Here is a 19,886-nt window from a genome sequence, read left to right as displayed (position 1 = left end):
AGAATACAGTAAAAAAGAGCAGAACAATAGAGAGAGAGAGAATAGAGAGAGAGAGAGAACAATAAAACGACAACTATTTTTTTTATTTTTGTTTGTGTTTTTTTTTTTTTTTTACACTTTTTTTTTTTAACTGTAACTTTTATAACTGTAACCGGTTCCAGGTTCGAGTCTCTCAAAATGCGATGGCATCTTGGGAGACCCTGTGAAAGTGTGCCTAGTCTGTGCAATGCTGTACGCTACGCTAATACTCAACTAGTGCATGGTAGCGTTCAAAACATTCACCAAGTGTTAATGCAGTGCTGGTTTGACTACGACCGGGGTGTACTACGCCGCTGGTGCTTGCCAGTTCACCAAAACGCTACAAAAAAAAGTGTCAGTGATCGATCGATACTGCACTTGGGTGGGCTGGACTGGGCTGGGCCGGGCGGAGGGGCAAAACGCAGGTGCTAGCAGGTATCTGGGCTGATCCCGCTAACACTGTGTTTTTGGGAACCCTAAACTGCTGGGGACGCTAGTATAGATCTGATCGGATCAGATATTGATCTGTACAGATACTATACCACTAAGGGAGGTGTACGGTGCGTGCGTGGGTGTTCGCGGTACTGGCGCTAATCTGACGCTGCCTAGGGCGACGCATATCACCGCCGGGCGATCAGGGGGCTAAACCTTTATTCGGTAATAAACGGCGGGTGCCCTGACACTATAAAAAATAAACAAACTAACCAGCGTCACCCGTAACGGTTATACAGTGATCAGTGGTGAAAGGGTTAACAAGGGGGCAATCAAGGGGTTAAAACATTTATTAGGTAGTATATGGGGGCCCCTGTCGCTATAAAACACTGACGGCGAACCTAAATATTTACGTCCCTAACTAGCGTCACCAGCGACACTAATACAGCGATCAGAAAAATGATCGCTTAGCGACACTGGTGAGGGGGGGTGATCAAGGGGTTAAAACTTTATTAGGGGGGTAAGGGGGGTACCCTAGACCTACAGGGGGCTAACCCTAACTGTCCCACCACTGCTAACTGTCACAAACTGACACTATGCAGTAATCAGGAAAAAAAAAAAAAAAAAAAAACCTGCTTGCTGTCAGTTTGTGACAGGGGGGGGGGTGATTGGGGGGGATCGGGGGTGTAATGTATGCCTGGCATGTTCTACTGTGAGTGTGTTTGGTGCACTTACATGTCGTCTCTCCTCGGCGCTGGAACGGAAACTGCCAGACCGAGGAGAGATGACATCACATCCTCTGCCTCTGTGTACTATACAGAGGCAGGGGATGTTTCTCATTGGCTGGGAGCGATCGCGAGGGGGGGGGCACGATCGGATGGCCTCCCCCTCGTCTGTCATCGCTCCCAACCAATGCCGACCGCAGCTGGCACCGGGGGGGGGTCCCATCGGACCCCCCACCCGCGGGAAGGCAATCACGTTTCAGGTACGTGATTTTGCCTGCCCGTGCCGCTCTGCTCACGTATATAGGCGTGAGGCGGTCGGCAAGTGGTTAAGTAGTTCATTTTTACACATTAGAATACACATTAGAATACAAAATTAGATCAGAGATAATTAGTGATGGGATATTATTGAGATATTGTCAGATGCCTGGTCTACATATGCCGCCGTGCCATTGCGTGCGCGCACCGGCCGGGAGCTCCGTGAGTCAGGTCGCGGGTCCCGCGGACCCGATCGCCACGGGGATAACCCGCGATTGCCTCATGGAGAGGAAGAACGGGGAGATGCTAAGGTAAACAAGCATCTCCCCATTCTGCCTAGTGACAGTGTCACTGATTTCTGCTCCCTGTAATCGAGAGCAGTGATCAGTGTAGTGACATCCCATCCCCCCTACAGTTAGAACACATCCCTAGTAGGGCTGGGAAAAAAATCGATTGAATCGAGTTGAGAGGTCAAATCGATTCAAAATTTAAGCAAATCGATTTTTTTAGATTTTTTTGTTTCACCGCGCCGGTCCCGAGGCGCTGTGGGCATGAGTTTTTAGGCGAGGCCGCGGCTTCGGCCTAGTCCACGGCTACGGCCGGATGCTGCAGACTAGGCCGAAGCCTCGGCCTCGCCTAAAAATTCATGCCCGCAGCGCCTCCGGACCGGCGCAGACACTGCGCCGGGCCTGAAGAGCTGCGGGCAAGGAGTTTTTAGGCGAGGCCGCGGCTTCGGCCTAGTCCGCAAGGCTGGACGCCACGGACTAGGCCGAAGCCGCGGCCTCGCCTAAAAGCTCATGCCCGCAGCGCCTCGGGACCAACGCGGTTTCCAAAAAAAAAAAACTCGATTCGAATCGTGAATCAAGTTTTTTTTAAGAGAATCGAAGATTTATTTTTTAAAGAAAATCTCCCAGCCCTAATACCTAGGATACATTTAACCCCTCCCTGCCCCCTAGTGGTTAACCCCTTCACTGCCAGTCACATTTACACAGTAATCAATGCGATTTTAATCGCACTGATCGCTGTATAAATGTGAATGGTCCCAAAATCATGACAAAATTGTCCGACGTGTCCGCCATAATGTCGCAGTCAAGATAAAAATCGCTGATCGCCGCCACTACTAGTAAAAAATAAATAAATAAATAAAAATGCCATAAAACTATCCCCTATTTTGTAAACGCTATAACTTTTGCGCAAACCAATCAATAAACGGTTATTGCAATTTTTTTACCAAAAATATATAGAAAGAATACGTATCGGCCTTAACTAAGGAAAAAAAAATGTATTTTTGGGGGATATTTATTATAGCAAAAAATAATGCGTTTTTTTCAAAATTGTCGCTCTTTTTTTGTTTATAGCGCAAAAAATAAAAAACGCAGGGGTGATCAAATACCACCAAAAGAAAGCTCTATTTGTGGGGAAAAAAAAAGATGCCAATTTTCTTTGGGAGCCATGTCGCACGAACGCACAATTGTCAGTGAAAACGACGCAGTGCCGAATTGCAAAAAGTGCTCTGGTCAGGAAGGGGGTAAATTCTTCCGGGGATGAAGTGATTAATTACACAGGTTCTGAGGCTGATTAAGGTGGTAATTAAACTCACTTGTTGCTTTATCTGCATTAAATTAACCTTCAGAACCTGTGTAATTCATATGTGTTCAGGTTTAAAGGGATGAGGTGGCAATTCTGCTTCTAGGTCTGATTCCAGTTACCGATCTTGGCTTGTTCTTGATTATTCTTACCTGCTTGTTACCCCAACCTTTGGCTATCTCATGACTATCCTTTGTTGTCGCAGTCTGCTGCTTCCTCTCTACCTCCCTGTAGTCTACCATGAGCTTGAGCTGGGAGGCCCTAGGAGTCATGACCTGGAGCCAGACTGCAGCTAAATCCATCCCCACCACTAGTGGCTTCTGGGGAACATCCGCTGGCTATTAGATTTGCGCCCTAGGGAAATCTCATGCTCTAGTGTCACCCGTGTAGGTACTACAGAGTCCCTGCTCTCCTGTATATCCTAGAGCTCCATCCGCAGCAGTCAGCCGTAGGGTCCACTACCTTTCGGCGCACTCAAGACCCTAACAGAGGTGGGGATGTCACCTGGACTCAGGTGATCTGACACTGTGCCTCTCAACCCATGATCTGCCTTGTTCGTTTCAACGGAAGGGTGGTGAAAGCTGCGCTCGCAGTCTGATGTTATTAGGAGGATATTACACGCTTTTAAATGTTTTAATCTTTGTAAGTGCAATGTATTAAAGGGGGGTTATCAATTAAAATTATCATAATAGTATCATGCTATGTGAGTGTCTCTTTCATGGTGGCGAGTTGATATAGATGAAGTGTCTGCCATTTAACAGACTGCAAGACAAAGATATCATGGTATAAGGCTCGGCTTTTGCTGTGATCTGGTGAGTCGTTACCCATTGGGGGGTCTATCACACGGTGTGATGATGGGAACTGTGATTATTACAACAATCTCTTGCCATTCAACCCAGATTGGGAACAGGCTCACAGCATTTATACTTACGGAGTGTCATAGAAGGACTTTTTATATGTTGATCTGAATGTTGATCAATTAACTCTGCTAATATTTGTATTTCCTTTTAGGAAGTTCAAACATAAGTGTGTTTGGGGGCTGAGAGGGGAGGGCTGAGAGAGAGACAGGGGGGCTGAGAGGGGAGGGTGTGAAAGAGAGAGGGGGGCTGAGAGAGAGGGGGGCTGAGAGGGGGAGGGGGTGAGAGAGGGGGCTGAGAGAGAAAGGGAAGAGAGAGGGAGGGGGTGAGAGAGAGGGGGGTGGCTGAAAGAGAGAAGGGGGCTGAGAGAGAGAAGGGTGGCTGAAGGAGGGGGTGAAAGAGAGAGGGGGCTGAAAGAGAGGGAGGTTAGTGAGGGGGATGAGAGAGACCCCTAGCTCTGTCCCTATCTGCAGTCCCTCCTCTGTCCCATTGTCCCAGTCTGTCTGCAGATAAGTCTCTGTATGGTGACCGTTGTACGGTACCTTCCATGCTAGTCTGTCTCCTTGATCTGGGGGTGCTTGATCCTTCCAGCGGCTCCCTTGCAGCCTGCGCCTCCAACCCGTTCTCTGGGCCCCCAGTCAGCTTGTCCTCTGGGCCTAACATTAGAGAGGAAGTTTGAGGAGTCCACGCTCTGGAAGTGCAGGGGTGAAGGTTATGCTGCGCCTGCTACTTCTTGCCGCGGGGGTCAGGGGACGAGGTCAAGGAGAAAGCCGTGAAGCTATTCTCCCGAGTCCCGGGCTTTCAGGCCTATCTGCTCTCCACCCTCCGCCCCTCACTACATACCTGCCATGTGAAGATGGATGCCCAGCCACCCGCACCCCAAGGACGCCGCTGTTTGCTGCCTCCACAAAACTTGGACTTTCCACAATAACAATGGGCCTTTTGCCCTGTACTATATGGCCCACACTCAGGACACCGCCCCTCTAAATTTTGCACCTGCGGCAATAGCCCCACCTGCCCCCCCACACTACACCACTGGCGGCACCCCCAACTGATGTTCGCTCTAGGCCGGTGCCTACCTTGCCTATAGGTAGCGCCGGCCCTGGATTTTTGTGTTTATATACAATATTGTGTAACCAGAAGCACTACGTTATTCAGTTTATATGGTTACACTGCAGTAATATCTTTAGACCCACCAACATTTTATTTTCTGGCTCCATTTTTAAAAGCCTTTAAAAGCCTTTACAGGTTACCACTTTAGATTTACAGAGGAGGTCTACTGCTAAAATTACTGCCCTCGATCTGACGTTCGCGGTGACACCTCACATGCATGGTGCAATTGCTGTTTACATTTGATGCCAGACCGACGCTTGCGTTCGCCTTTGCGCGAGAGCAGGGGGGGACAGGGGTGCTTTTTTTTTTTCTTTATTATTTTTTTGCTTTTTTATCCTATTTTTAAACTGTTCCTTTCATGTTTTTTTTTAATCATTTTTATTGTTATCTCAGGGAAAGTAAATATCCCCTATGATAGTAATAGGTAGTGACAGGTACTCTTTTTTGAAAAAAAATGGGGTCTATTAGACCCTAGATCTCTCCTCTGCCCTCAAAGCATCTGACCACACCAAGATCGGTGTGATAAAATGCTTTCCCAATTTCCCAATGGCGCTGTTTACATCCGGCAAAATCTAAGTCATGAAATGCTCGTAGCTTCCGGTTTCTTAGGCCATAGAGATGTTTGGAGCCACTCTGGTCTCTGATCAGCTCTATGGTCAGCTGGCTGAATCACCGGCTGCATTCTCAGGTTCCCTGTTGAGACAGGAGAGCCAGAGAAAAACACTGAAGACGGTGGGGGGGGGCATTCCCTCCCACTGCTTGTAAAAGCAGTCTAGAGGCTAATTGGATAGGATTGCTTTTACATGAAAGCCGACCTCTGGCTGAAAAGAATGATACCAAGATGATACCTAAACCTGCAGGCATCATTCTGGTATAACCACTCAAAGTCGTGAATGGTGTACCTGAAGACATAAAAATGGTTAACAATAGAACATAGTAAACGGTAAAGTATAAAAAATTGCATACCTGAAAAGCAAACATGATAAAACATAATAACAATAAAACATTGCAGAATTGAATACAGTAAAAAAGAGCAGAACAATAGAGTGAGAATAGAGAGAGAACAATAAAACAACAACAATTTTTTTTTATTTTATATATTTTTTTATTTTTTTACATTTTTTTTTGTAACTAACTTTTATAACTGTAACCGGTTCCAGGTTCGGGTCTCTCAAAATGCGATGGCATCTTGGGAGACCCTGTGAAAGTGTGCCTAGTCTGTGCAATGCTGTACCCTACGCAACTAGTGAATGGTAGCGTTTAAAACATTCACCAATGCACTAATAGCGGGTGTCACGCCTATATCCGCGTTTGCTGCAGACACAACATCTTTTTTGGGGGGTTCGTTGGGTAGGGGTACTCGGGAGGACATAAAGAGAATGCCTCTCATGCAGCCGACTGCATTTGGTTGGGGATGTGAATGGGGGAAGTACGGGCGCTGCAGAAGCGGTGGGTTCCCAATTACAATTGGCGAATGCAGCAGGAAGGTCATTATGGGCACGACGGCCTGCATTTGTCTTCTTGGTGGCAGCGGGACACTACTTGTGCTTGCCACCTCACCAGCTTGAACTGCACTTATGGGACTCGCCACGTCACCAAGTGTTACTGCAGTGCTGGTTTGACTATGACCGGGGTGTACTAGGCCACTGGTGGTTGCCAGTTCACCAAAACGCTACCAAAAAAACTGTTAGCGATCGCAGGGATCAGGCCTGACTCTGCAAACGCTGCAGTTATGCGTTTAGTGTTTTGTAAGTGACAGTGATCGATCGATACTGCACTTGGGTGGGCTGGGCTGGGCGGAGGGGCAAAACGCAGGTGCTAGCAGGTATCTGGGCTGATCCCGCTAACACTGCGTTTTTGGGAACCCTAAAGAGTTGGGGACGCTAGTATAGATCTGATCGGATCAGATATTGATCCGTTCAGACACTATATCACTAAGGGAGGCGTATGCTGCGTGCGTGGGTGTTAGTGGTACTGGCGCTAATCTGACGCTGCCTGGGGTGACGCATATCACCACCGGGCGATCAGGGGGCTAAACCTTTATTCGGTAATAAACGGCGGGTGCCCTGACACTATAAAAAATAAACGAACTAACCAGCGTCACCCGTAATGGTTATACGGTGATCAGTGATGAAAGGGTTAACTAGGGGGCAATCAAGGGGTTAAAACATTTATTAGGTAGTATATGGGGGTCCCTGTCGCTATAAAATGCTGACAGCGAACCTATATATTTACCTCCCTAACTAGCGTCACCAGTGACACTAATACAGCGATCAGAAAAATGATCGCTTAGTGACACTGGCGACAGGGGGTGATCAAGGGGTTAAAACTTTATTAAGGGGGGTTAGGGGGGTACCCTAGACCTAAAGGGGGCTAACACTAACTGCCCTAACACACTGTCACAAACTGACACCATGCAGTAATCAGAAAAAAAAAACAGCTTAGTGTCAGTGTGACGGGGGGGGGAGGGGTGATTAGGGGGTGATCGGGGGGTAAAGGGGGGTGTTTTGTGTGCCTGGCATGTTCTACTGTGTGTGTGTAGTGTTTTCACTCACATTGCAGTCTTCTCTCCTCGGCGCCGGAACGGAAAATACCGAGCCGAGGAGAGATGACATCATTTCCTTTGCTGCTGTTTAGCATACAGCAGCAGAGGAATGATTCGATTGGCCAGCGGTGATCGCCAGGGGGCCACGAACGGATGGTCTCCCCCTCACTTCCGATCGCCGCTGGACAAAAGCAGACCGCCTCAGGCACTGGGGGGGTCCGATCGGACCCCCCGCCCGCGGGAGGCAGATCGCATATATGTACGTGATTCTGCCTGCCCGTGCCACCTTGCCGACGTATATCAGCGTGAAGCGGTCCTTAAGTGGTTAAACACCAAATCATGTGTAAGGGAAATAAATATTTTTTGCCTTCACATTGGATTCAATGACTGGAGTGATCACATCTTCACCATATTTATTATACTTACTAAACATTCAGTCTGTAAAGTAAACAGTCCCCAGTCTTTTACTATGTCAACCTCATTGTGTTTTCTGACAACTTTTTATATACTTTTATCAATGTTTGTATTCAGTGTAATAAATAGAAATACAAGAATTCTCTCACCTCCAGTCTGATTGTATCGTCTCATCGCTATCTGTACATTGTTCTTGTAAACAGGCTCTGCAGCTTGTTGCCCTTGTGTGTTCCTCTCCCAGTAGTCAGATTTCACTTTCTTCATCCATTCGGCCTTAGGAAGATTCTGCCGGGTGTCACTGTTATAATTCTCTATCTCCTTATCATCCAGATATGCAACAGCAGTGTACACAGGGAGTCCGGATCCCGGAGAGGAGACTGTAGTGTGATAATACCGCAGAGAGTGACTGTCTGATAGAGAAAAATGAAAAATATTCAGTGAAGTAAAAAGCAAAGTTCTGAATGTAATATTAGTCCATAGTAACAAATCAGATTTCATCTCTGTGTCACCTGGCATCTGTAAAGTGAAATCGGATTGGTTGCCATGGGTTACTGCACATAGCAACAATAACCCTTATAGAATGTTTTACTCTACACAGCATTGTATATATTCAGTTTGGGGCAAATTCAACATGGCAGAAGAAATACAAATCCCAACACATATCCAGGACACCCACTGCAGGTAGAGATTTCTGATAATATGTATACAGACTACACTAGGCCTGACATTACAAATCACAACCACTGCCATCATTAGAAATACATTTCTTATTGTGATTCTTTTCCTCTATATAATGCCCTCACTGAGCTCTCAAACCTCTCCCTTTCCCCCTCACTTCTAAATGTTTAGGCTTAACCCCTTCCCGACCAACCGCTGCAGTTATACTGTGGAAGGTTGGCTCCCCTGCGTGAGCTGTCGTAGCTATACATCGTCTCGCAGGGTCGGGATAGCAGGCGCACACCCGCTGCACAGCGGGGGTGCCGATGCTCGTGGCTGACGGTCACCGCCATTACTAGTGAAAAATAATAAAAATGCTATAAATCTATCCCCTATTTTGTAGACACTATAATTTTTGCGCAAACCAATTAATATACGCTTATTGTTTTTTTTTACCAAAAATATGTAGAAGAATACATATCGGCCTAAACTGAGGAAAAAAATAGTAATTTTATATATTTTTTGGGGATATTTATTATAGCAAAATGTAAAAAATAATGCATTTTTTTTCAAAATTGTCACTCTTTTTTTGTTTATAGCGCAAAAAATAAAAACCGCAGAGGTGATCAAATACCACCAAGAGAAAGCTCTATTTGTGGGAAAAAAAGGACGTCAATTTTGTTTGGGTTCAACATCGCACGACCGTGCAATTGTCAATTAAACCGACGCAGTGCCGAATCGCAAAAAAGTGCTCTGGTCAGGAAGAGGGTAAAATCTTCCGAGGCTGAAGTGGTTAATGTACACAGGACGTTTTTACAACCTCTCCTGAACGATTTAACTTGACAGATAGTAACCCACGTTTAAAACATCCGTTTTGCTGCGTTTACATGCCACATTTTGCCACGTTTGAAAAAAGAAAAAAAAAAATTTTTTCAAAATAGCCAAAAACGAAAAACGCCTGTAAACAAAATGCGAGTTACCGCGTTTAGAAGCGTTTGGCCCTTAAAATGCCTCTAAACTCGGCATCTGAACTCATTTTTTTGCTTTCCAAATAAGGCCTCTAAACTCAACTGCCTAAAAACATTAAATGAACCTGTGTACACATAGGATAACATTGGATGAGTTCAGGGGCAGCTGAAAAAAGCGTCCAACTGCCTCTGAACGTCTGTTTACCAGCAGCCGTGTACATGAAGACTAAGGCCACATGTACACGAGACGCCGGTGAAAACTCTGCTGAACACAAGTTTTTAAAATCTGAAACCAGCATTCAGAAATGCCCGTTTTGCCGCATTTGCATGCCATGTTTAGCTGCGATTTACCGCGTTTGCATCTAGAAGTGTTAATAAAATAACCTCATAAGACCCTCCCCAAGCTCAGAAAGAATGTTGTTAACTATTTATGCCATTTTGATCAGAGTGAGCAGCAGCAGCAGAGAGAGCAGTTGTATACTTGCATTTGCCTATATATAGAGTATATATGCTCTATGAATTATCTAAAGTAATTACAACATTTGCCACGTCATCTGCCACAAGTTGTGAATTGTCCAACTTGTGGCAGGTGACGTGGCAAGTGATGTGGCAGGTAAAGTGACAAGTGACATGGCAAATTGTGGGAAGTGACGTGGCAGGTAACATGGCAAGTGACATAGCAAGTGGACAATCCACAACTTGTGGCAGGTGACATGGCAAATGACATTCCAACTTGTGGCAGGTGACATGGCAAGTGATGTGGCAACTTGTGGCAAGTGACATGGCAGGTGACGTGGCAAGTGGACAATCCACAATTTGTGGCAGGTGACATGGCAAATGACAATCCAACTTGTGGCAGGTGACGTGGTAAGTGGACAATCCACAACTTGTGGCAGGTGACGTGGTAAGTGGACAATCCACAACTTGTGGCAGGTGACAAATGACAATCCCCAACTTGTGGCAGGTGACGTGGCAAGTGACATGCTAAATACAAGTACACTGCTGCTCTCTCAGCTGCTGCTACTCCCTCTAGTCTCACAAAATGGCTGAAAGAGTTAAATAATATTGTTTTTTTGAGCTTGGGGAGAGTCTTATGATGTTATCTAGACACAAAGGCGGTAAAACGCCGCTAAACACGGCATGCAAACGCGGCAAAATGGGTGTTTCTAAAAACCGGTTTCAGCTTTTAAAAACATGTGTTCAGCAGAGTTTGCACCGGCGTCTCGTGTACATGGGGCCTAAGACAAAGCATTGCACATTAGTTGCAGTCATGTGTACTGCTCTATGTACACTACACATCCCATAGTCCCAAGTTACTTTCAGGAGAAAGCAAGAGAGGGTGGCTGTGTTCCTACATACAAGGAACCATGAAGAATGAATGTAACTTCCCTCCAACAGGAAGTCACATCACAGAAATGAAAAAGGAATTTGGAGAATTGGAGGCCGAGACCAATAGAAAGGACTTTAAAGTGTTAACCCAAAATTTCATATTCCTGATACATGTTGGTTGTAACATATACTTATGTTAGAAAGTCTCCTGTTCTCTTTGTATTCCTTCCTCTGTGTGAAATACCCAGCGCCCCTGCTAGTCCCCCTGCTTTACCATTTCAAACTGACCACATTAGGCATGGATGTAAATAGACCCAGTGTGGTCAGTTTTCTTGCTGTGTTGGGAGAAGAGCTTGCCTATCCTCCAATGGTCAGACTTCACAGGGAAGATCAGTGTGCTGCTCTTTCTTTGCTTCCTGCTGACACACCCCCTTTGCAGCCTCCATCTCTTAAAGCTCTTTCACACTGGGGTGGGGGCGGCGTCGGCGGTAAAACGCTGCTATTATTAGCGGCGTTTTACCGTCGGTATTCGGCCGCTAGCGGGGCACTTTTACCCCCTGCTAGCGGCCGAGAAAGGGTTAAATACCACCGCAAAGCACCTCTGCAGAGGCACTTTGCCGGCGGTATAGCCGCGCCATCCCATTGATTTCAATGGGCAGGAGCGGTAAAGGAGTGGTATACACACCGCTCCTTCACCGCTCTGAAGATGCTGCTGGCAGGACTTTTTTTCCCATCCTGCCAGCGCATTGCTCCAGTGTGAAAGCCCTCGGGGCTTTCACACTGGAATGAAAGCAGCGGCACTTTCGGGTCGGTTTGCAGGCGCTATTATTAGCGCAATAGCGCCTGCAAACCGCCCCAGTGTGAAAGGGTTCTCCTAATGCAGTCAAGAACAGAGGGTATGTAATCACTTATAAAAGAAGAAAAAACAAATATTTACAATGTTTTTTTATATGTATTGTTTTATATGTTTTGCTTTGCATTTCCATTTTTAACCTTTTCGCTGCCAGAGCCGTTTTTGCATTTTTTTTTTTTGCATAAAAAATTATTTTAGCCCTGAAGATTACATAAAACCCCAAAACATGATATATTTTCTGAAAGCAGACACCCTAGAGCAGGGGTCTCAAAGTACCGGCCGGCGGACCGGTTAAAAATGGCCCTCAGGCAAGGCCGATCCAGGACTAGAGGTCGACCGATATTTGGCCATTAGGCCGATATATAGTACTGGCTGCCGTTCCTCCTCCCTTCTCCACACTCAGCGCTTGATGCTTGTGTGAAACTGACAGGTAACAGGAGGAGAGAGACAGAGGGATCTGTCAGATTTGAGGTTGATGTCGGGGGTGGGCGGGACCCGGCCAATATCAAACACCAGCCAATGGGATCTGGGCGGGCCGCTACGTGTATGTGGCCCGCCCCTTTTCTTAAGCAGCCCAATCATTGGCTGGTGTTTGATAGCTGCTGGTCCCGCCCACCTCGGCCGGGTCCCGCCCCCCCACATCAACCTCAATTCTGACAGATCCTTCTGTCTCCCTCCTCCGTGCTACATGTCAGCTTCACACAAGCATCAAGCGCTGAGTGTGGACAGCTCCTTGTCAGTTTCACACATGGTTACACTCCGCTCAGTGTGAAACCTGTCAGTGCCACCTGCCAGTGCCAATCAGTGCCAGCTGCCAGTGCCACTGCCAATCAGTGCCAACTGCCAGTGCCAACCAGTCTGCCATTGCCACCTGCCACCTCCAACCAGTACCACCTGCCAGTGCCAACTGCCACTGCCAATCAGTGCCACCGCCAACCAGTGCCTGCCAGTGCCACCGCCAACCAGTGCCCCTGCCAATCAAAGCCACCTGCCAGTGCCACGCCAATCAGTGCCACCTGCCAGTGCCAACCAGTGCCTGCCAGTGCCACCTGCCACCACCTGCCAGTGCCACGCCAATCAGTGCCACCTGCCAGTGCCACGCCAATCAATGCCACCTGCCAGTGCCAATAGTGCCACCTGCCAGTTCCAAACCAGTGCCACCTGCCAGTTCCAAACCAGTGCCACTTGCCAATGCCTGCCAGTGCCAACTTTCAGTGCCAACCAGTGCCACTGCCAATAAGTGCAACCTGCCAGTGCCATTGCCAATCAGTGCCACCTGCCAGTGCCATCTGTCAGTGCCAATCAGTGCCACATGCCACCTGCCAGTGACAGACAGTGCCACCTGCCACAGCCAACCAATGCCATCTGTACTGAGGACATCAAGTGTGTGGTAGAGTGACAGGAGCAAGCAGGGAGGAGTGGAGTGAGTGAGGTTTTTTTTTTTTTCAAATCGGCCCAAAATATCGGCCACAAAAATCGTCATCATATATCGGCCATCGGCCGCCCCGATTTCTATATATCGGTATCGGCATCGGCCAGAGAAAAACCCATATCGGTCGACCTCTATCCAGGACGTCTTTTTGAACTTCTCCCAGGCACCACAGAGGGGGAGGCGCCAAAGAGCTTTACCTCTCCATCTCTTCTGTCCTCTCCGCTGCACGCTGCTGCAGCCCAGAGAGAGAACAGAGCAGAGGAAGGAGCGGAGGAAGGATCCGCCCATCGATCTGCCCACCTAGGCTTTGATGATCGACCAGAGCCCCAAACCAGGGTCCTGCTGCCACCTCAGGGCGGGAGATTGTGTTCTCTGGGTCCCCTGTCACTAGGCCTGTATGGAGGCCAGGAGGAGAGGACTAGGGAGGCAGATGATCCTGACTGCCAGGAGAGGTGAGTGAGCATCACACTGAGGCAAAGTCCTTAATGGGGTGACTGGGGTAGAAATTTGTGCAGAGTGGGGGGTATTTTATGCAGTGTGGGGGGTAATTATGGAGTGTGTGGGGTATTTTATGGAGTGTGGGGGGTATTTTATGGAGTGTGGGGTATTTTATGGAGTGTGTGGCTATTTGTGTAGTGTGGGAGGGGTAATGCTGGGGGTTAATAATGCGTTTGCTGACACCAGTGCTGGGTATAGTATAGTATATTATTGCTGGTATAGTTTATTGCTTTTGAAGTTTTAAAAGTTTGCATGCGGCCCCCCATGCGATATGAAAACTTGTCATGTGGCCCTCAGGCAATTTGAGTTTGAGACCCCTGCCCTAGAGAATAAAATAGCGGTAGTTCCAATTTTTTGTGTCACGCAATATTACCGCAAAGATCTAGGAAGCGCAACATTTTAGTAAAGAAATACAGGTACAAGGTTCAATCCGGTAAGAGTCTTATTAAGAGGGGGTTCTCTTGCACACCCCCCTTTTTATTTGAGCACGTGTGATGTGGAATCTGTTGGGGTGACTACAACCATCCTTGAGGATTTCGCTCCATAGGATTTGAGTTTTTAAGGACTTGTCTGGTTTCTGAAAAATCTTTGTTTTTCATGTGTACACGGACTTGATTGCATGTCTATATTATTCAGATTGTTCATGGTTTATGATCAATTGCTTTATAAGTGCTGCCTATCATCTATCAATCGTCTATGCCTAAAGTCTATCAGACTTTTCTTTATTACTAAAGAAATACATTAGTTAATTTTAGGGCACACAAACAATAAATTAACCAATTTTTTGGTCAGATCCAAAAGAGGAGGTTGCACCAAGTAAATAGATACCCAACATGTCAAACCTTCATTTTTTTTTCATCACATAGGGAACAAAAAGTCCCCCTGTGTGATAATTGTTTGGTGACAGGTTATCTTTCATGAGACATCCAGAGTCTAAGGCCTGGGTCACACCTATGCATTTTTGGTGCTTTTTGCAGAAACACACTACAGTTCATTTAAAGCGGAGTTCCACTCAAAAATGAAACTTCTGCTGTCCGGATTCCCCCCCCCCTCCGGTGTCACATTTGGCATCTTTCAGGGGGGGAGGGGGGAGCAGATACATGTCTAATCCAGGTATGTGCACCCACTTCTGGCGATAGATTGCCCCTCCTCTGTCCCCCCCCCCCGCTGTCTTCTGGGAGACACACAGGTCCCAGAAGACAGCAGGGACCACTAAGAACGCACAGCGTGACTTGCTCATGCACAGTAGGGAACCAGGCTAATAAGGCAAACTTCCTGATTGCCTTATTAGCAATGCCGGTGCCTCCACCCGGAGCTGAGGGGATGGATCGGCTTCAGGTGAGGACATCGCGGGCGCCCTGGACAGGTAAGTGTCCTTATTTTAAAAGTCAGCAGCTGCAGTATTTGTAGCTGCTGACTTTACTTTTTTTTTTTTTAGGCGGAACTCCATTTTAATATGGTTTCCTATGGGAGACGTTCACATCTCTGCTTTTTTCAGCCGTTGCGTATATTGGGAAGGGTCAGGGACTTTTTTTAAACGCAAAATGGTTTTTGGTTCAATAAACTTCAAGGGGGAAGCTGCAGAAAAGAATGTAGTGTGTTTTTTCAGGGGTCTTACAGCGCGTTTGCAGAGATTTGTGTTTTTTTAAACTGCCCAACAACTAATTGGCCAAAAAATGCGCAAAATGCAAACTGCGGCAAAATCGCATGTGTAAAAAAATTATGCAAAAAGCACTGCAGAAATGGATGACAAGCAAACTGTATAGGTGTGAACCAAGCCTAAAAGACCCTGGATGTCTCCCCTGTGCTCCACTGAATATAATGCAATGTAATGCAGATCGCATTGCAGTACATTCTTTTCCAGCCATCCTCACAGCACTTATATGTTTTTTGCAGAAACGCACTACAGTCCATTTAACATAGTTTACTCCGGGAACATGTTCACATTATGCTATTTTTAACCACTGCGTTTTTGGAAAGGGTCAGGCACCTTTTTAAATCGCAAAACAGTTTTTTTTTTCTTTTTTAGTTTAATAGACAATGGAAAAGCTGAAGAAAAGCAAGCAGTGCGTTTTTGCTGCGATTTGCATTTTTTGAATCTGCCCAACAAAACAAATTTGGCAAAAAAAATCATTAAAAAAAGGCCAAAAGCAAATTGCAGCAAAATGGTGGTAAAATTGCGTGTGCAAAAACACAAAACGCACTACAGAAATGTTCAAAAGCAAACTGCCTTAGACCTGATTCACATTTTGACACAAGACACCAGAAGATGCGCATGTGCATGCTTTTCCCTTTTTAGCATTTTGTCATGCCGCACACATAGGGTAGCTCATTATTTTCAATGGGCTGCCCTACACACAACAAAGATGGCAAGTTTCTCATGCACCATTTTTGAGCTTTGCATTTTTCTTTTCGCACATCTCATTTGTGGGTTTGGAGTTCCATTAACAAAAAAATGTCACCGCAAACATGGCTGGCGATTTTACATGTGTTCATGAAATGCTATAGTGCCGCAGTCTAATGCTGGCCATACACTATACGAAAAATCGGCCGAAAAATCATTCATATAGACACTTTGTTCGTTTTTCGGCAAGTTAATGGGCACAAATCGATAATCGTTTGTGATGTTTTTGTGGGAAAAAAAACGAACGACAAGTTTGGAAAATTTCTGCCGAACGTACGATAAATTGCAAGGTTAATGTGTTTCCTGTCTGAACTGTCTGCACTAGGTATATGTAAAAAAACCAACCAAAAAATTGTATTTATGTCCACTGAACGATTTATCGGTCATTACACGATCGTTTGCGGTCACGGTTGAACGTTCATTTTTCGAAAATGGGTTTGGCCGATTTTTCGTATAGAGTATGGCCAGCATAAGGCCTGGTTCACACCTATGCAGGTTACAGTTTGCATATTGCAGGTGCATTTTGTGTTTTTCAATACACATTTTTGGTCCATTGAAGTCTATGGAACCAAAAACCAGAAAAAAAATCCCCGGCCCTTTCCATAAAATTCACAGATGTGAATGTCACATAGGAAATCATGGTAAATGGACTGTAGTGTGTTTCTGCAAAATGGAAAATGCACTAAAAAAATGCCTAGGTGTGAACCAGGCCTTGGGCCTCTTGCAAACTTCAGCTTTAAAAAGCTCACTACAGCTTCTTTTTTTTTACTGAGCTAAAATACAGCCCATAATGATAATGTGTCTATGCACACAGGAGCGTAAACAAGCGCCGCACATTCTTCAATAAAAAAAATTAGAAAAATCTGCTTTTTTGGTCAGTAATTTACGCCTCGTGCACACAAATATGTGCGAATGTGTGCAAATGTCCATTTATGTATTGTGCAGAACAAGAACGTGAGAATAAGTTTTAGTCATTTGTGCGAACACATATATACGAAAAGGCGCATAAATACATATGAAAAATAGTCTAAAAAAGTAGATGCTCAAACAGGAGTATTATGTGCAAGAAGCCTTATTGTGAGCACATCACCACAAATAATACAAAACACAAACAATAATAAAAGTTGGAGAAACGTGTGAAAGTGGAAACAACATATAAGATACATCTGAAGGGGGAAGGTAAATGGATTACAGAGCGGGGTCCGAGGAGAAAACAGGGGAGCAGGGGGAGTGTAGGTCAGGAGGGGTACTGGGTAACCCCAGATCAGGGTACAGAGGAGGTTCAGGATCAGAGGGAAAATACTGAGCAATGAGTGGACAGTGAGATGAGGATATACATGGTTCTCTTAATATCATTATATATATATATACATTTATAAATAAAACATCCCCCCGACTCACCACAATACACTCCTGACACCCCGATAATAATCAGGATGAGGGGGATCATCTTTTTCCTCCTCATAGAGACCCCAAAACACAGAACAGTCCTCTACACACAGCTCAGGGAGAGTCACACGGTGAGTCAGGAATCTGTATACAGGAGGGCGGAGCTGTGTGCTGATTGGATGATCTGGGCTCTCTGTCCAATCATAAAATGAATACGGAGCTGATCATCAGTTGCCGGGTAGAGGGAGGGTGCACAGGATGGAACAGTGCAGTATATAGGAGAAAGTGAAAGTAAAATGTGCTTTAGAAGACACGGACTGGACTAACATATGGCTCACATCTAAGTCATCTTCACCCAACATCTTAGCAATGGAGACAAATTATAAAGTCCTAACTCGCTGGGACCTTGTACCCGCTAGAGTGGCAAAATATTCACCTAATACCTCAGCTCTTTGTTTTCGAGGATGCCCAGAAATAGGCACACATTTACACATATGGTGGACGTGCCCAGTAATCCAAACCTTCTGGAAGGAAGTCTTCGTGATTGCATCTAAAATATTTAAAAAAATAATACAACCAGATCCATATTTAACTTTACTTAATCTAAAACCGGAATGGTTAACACTCTCTCAATTCAAACTTATGATCCAACTAATAACGGCTGCAAAACAAACAGTGGCCAAGGCATGGAAATCTCCTACATTGGTACTAGCAGAAACAATTCACAGAATGAATAATACAATGTCCCATGCTAAGATGGTAGCCATCGATCAAAATCAAATTCCAAAATTTGAAAAACTTTGGCACCCTTGGATAAAACAACAGTTCCTGTCAAATTTCAATGACTCTGTCCTGCTGCCATGGTAACAGATTAACCACTTCAATACCAGGCACTTAGACACCTTCCCGCTCAGCCCAATTTTCACCTTTCAGCGCTGTCACAATTTGAATGACAATTGCGCGGTCATGCTACACTATACCCAAACAAATTTTTTATCATTTTGTTCCCACAAATAGAGCTTTCTTTTGGTGGTATTTGATCACCTATGGGGTTTTTATTTTTTGCACAACAAATAAAAAAAGACCGAAAATTTTGAAAAAAAACACGTTTTTCTTTGTTTCTGTTAAAAATTTTTGTAAATGAGTACGTTTTCTTCTTCAATGATGGGCACTGATATGGCTGCACTGACGGGCACTGATACGGCGGCACTGATGGGCACCGATGAGGTGGCACCAATGAGGTGGCACTGATGAGGTGGCACTGACGGGCACTGATGATGGGCACTGATAGGCGGCACTGATGCGCACTGATAGGTGGCACTAATGGGCACTGATATGTGGCACTGGTAGGTGGCACTGATAGGTGGCACGATGGGCACTGATAGGCGGCACTGATGGGCACTCGTAGGTGGCACTGATGGGCACTCGTAGGTGGCATTGATGGGTAGTTATGGGTGGCACTGATAGTTGGCACAGATAGGCACGGATGGGCACTGATAGGTGGGCACAGATGGGCACTGACAGGTGGCACCGATGGACACTGATGGGTGGCACTGATGATACTAATTGATGGCAGTGATGCCCCTAAGTGTGGCATTGCTGGGCATCACTGCAACATAATTGTGCCAATCAGTGCCCATTTGTGGGCACTGATTGGCACAGATTTGGCACTGACTGGGCACATGTGGATGGCCATGGGGTACATACCTGGCCATCCACATGTTTCCCTTCCCTGGTGGTCCTAGTGGCGATCCCTGGTGGTCCAGTGTGGTGATCTGCGGGGGGGCTGCGCTGATAAGCAATCAGCGCAGACCCCCCCTGCCAGGAGAGCCGCCGATCGGCTCTCCTCTACTTGCGTCTGTCAGACGCGAGTGAGGAAGAGCCGATCAACGGCTCTTCCTATTGACAGCGTGATCAGCCGTGATTGGACACGGCTGATCACATGGTAAAGAGCCTCCGCCGGAGGCTCTTTACCAAGATCGGTGTAGCGGTGTGTCAGACTGACACACCGGTCCACCGATCGCCACGATGCGCGCCCCCGTGGGCGCGCTGCGGCATGTTATCCTGAAGGACGTCATATGACGCCCAGTCAGGATAACTGAACCACCGCCCGGCCGTCAATCCGCTATAGGCCGGGCGGGAAGTGGTTAAATGACTTACAGAGACACCCATTCTAAGGCTTCAAAGAGAACTAAAAAGAATAATAAACTGACGAGCGGGACAACCTTGTGGACCATACCTCTACCTTTCAACCCTTTTTCTTCTTTCTATTTCCTTTTCTCCACCTTACGATTAAAGCTCATTATCAGAATTTATTTGACCTATATACACTCTACTTGTAAACAATATGTATAGTAGGTATAAATCATTTAAATACCTACAAAAGTAACTAAGGAAATGATATATATCT

At 46.1% G+C, this 19,886-nt stretch overlaps 1 protein-coding gene across 2 annotated transcripts in view; it reads right to left on the bottom strand.

The window, feature by feature from the left end:
• The window catches only part of LOC141107491 (class I histocompatibility antigen, F10 alpha chain-like), an 88,811-nt gene extending 71,174 nt beyond the window's left edge, over window positions 1-17,637 (bottom strand). For both annotated transcript variants that reach the window (XM_073598260.1, XM_073598261.1), the window contains exons 1-2: window positions 17,489-17,637; window positions 8,096-8,356 (exon numbers count right to left, since the gene is read on the bottom strand). In XM_073598260.1, coding sequence (XP_073454361.1) covers window positions 8,096-8,356; window positions 17,489-17,552 — 325 coding nt within the window. In that variant the 5' untranslated portion in view covers window positions 17,553-17,637. The remainder of the gene's footprint in view (window positions 1-8,095; window positions 8,357-17,488) is intronic.
• Between the last annotated feature and the right edge of the window lie 2,249 nt (window positions 17,638-19,886).

This window comes from Aquarana catesbeiana, linkage group LG09, assembly GCF_042186555.1.
Source record: "Aquarana catesbeiana isolate 2022-GZ linkage group LG09, ASM4218655v1, whole genome shotgun sequence".
Classification (NCBI taxonomy): domain Eukaryota; kingdom Metazoa; phylum Chordata; class Amphibia; order Anura; family Ranidae; genus Aquarana; species Aquarana catesbeiana.
This window is presented reverse-complemented; position numbering and strand designations above follow the sequence as displayed.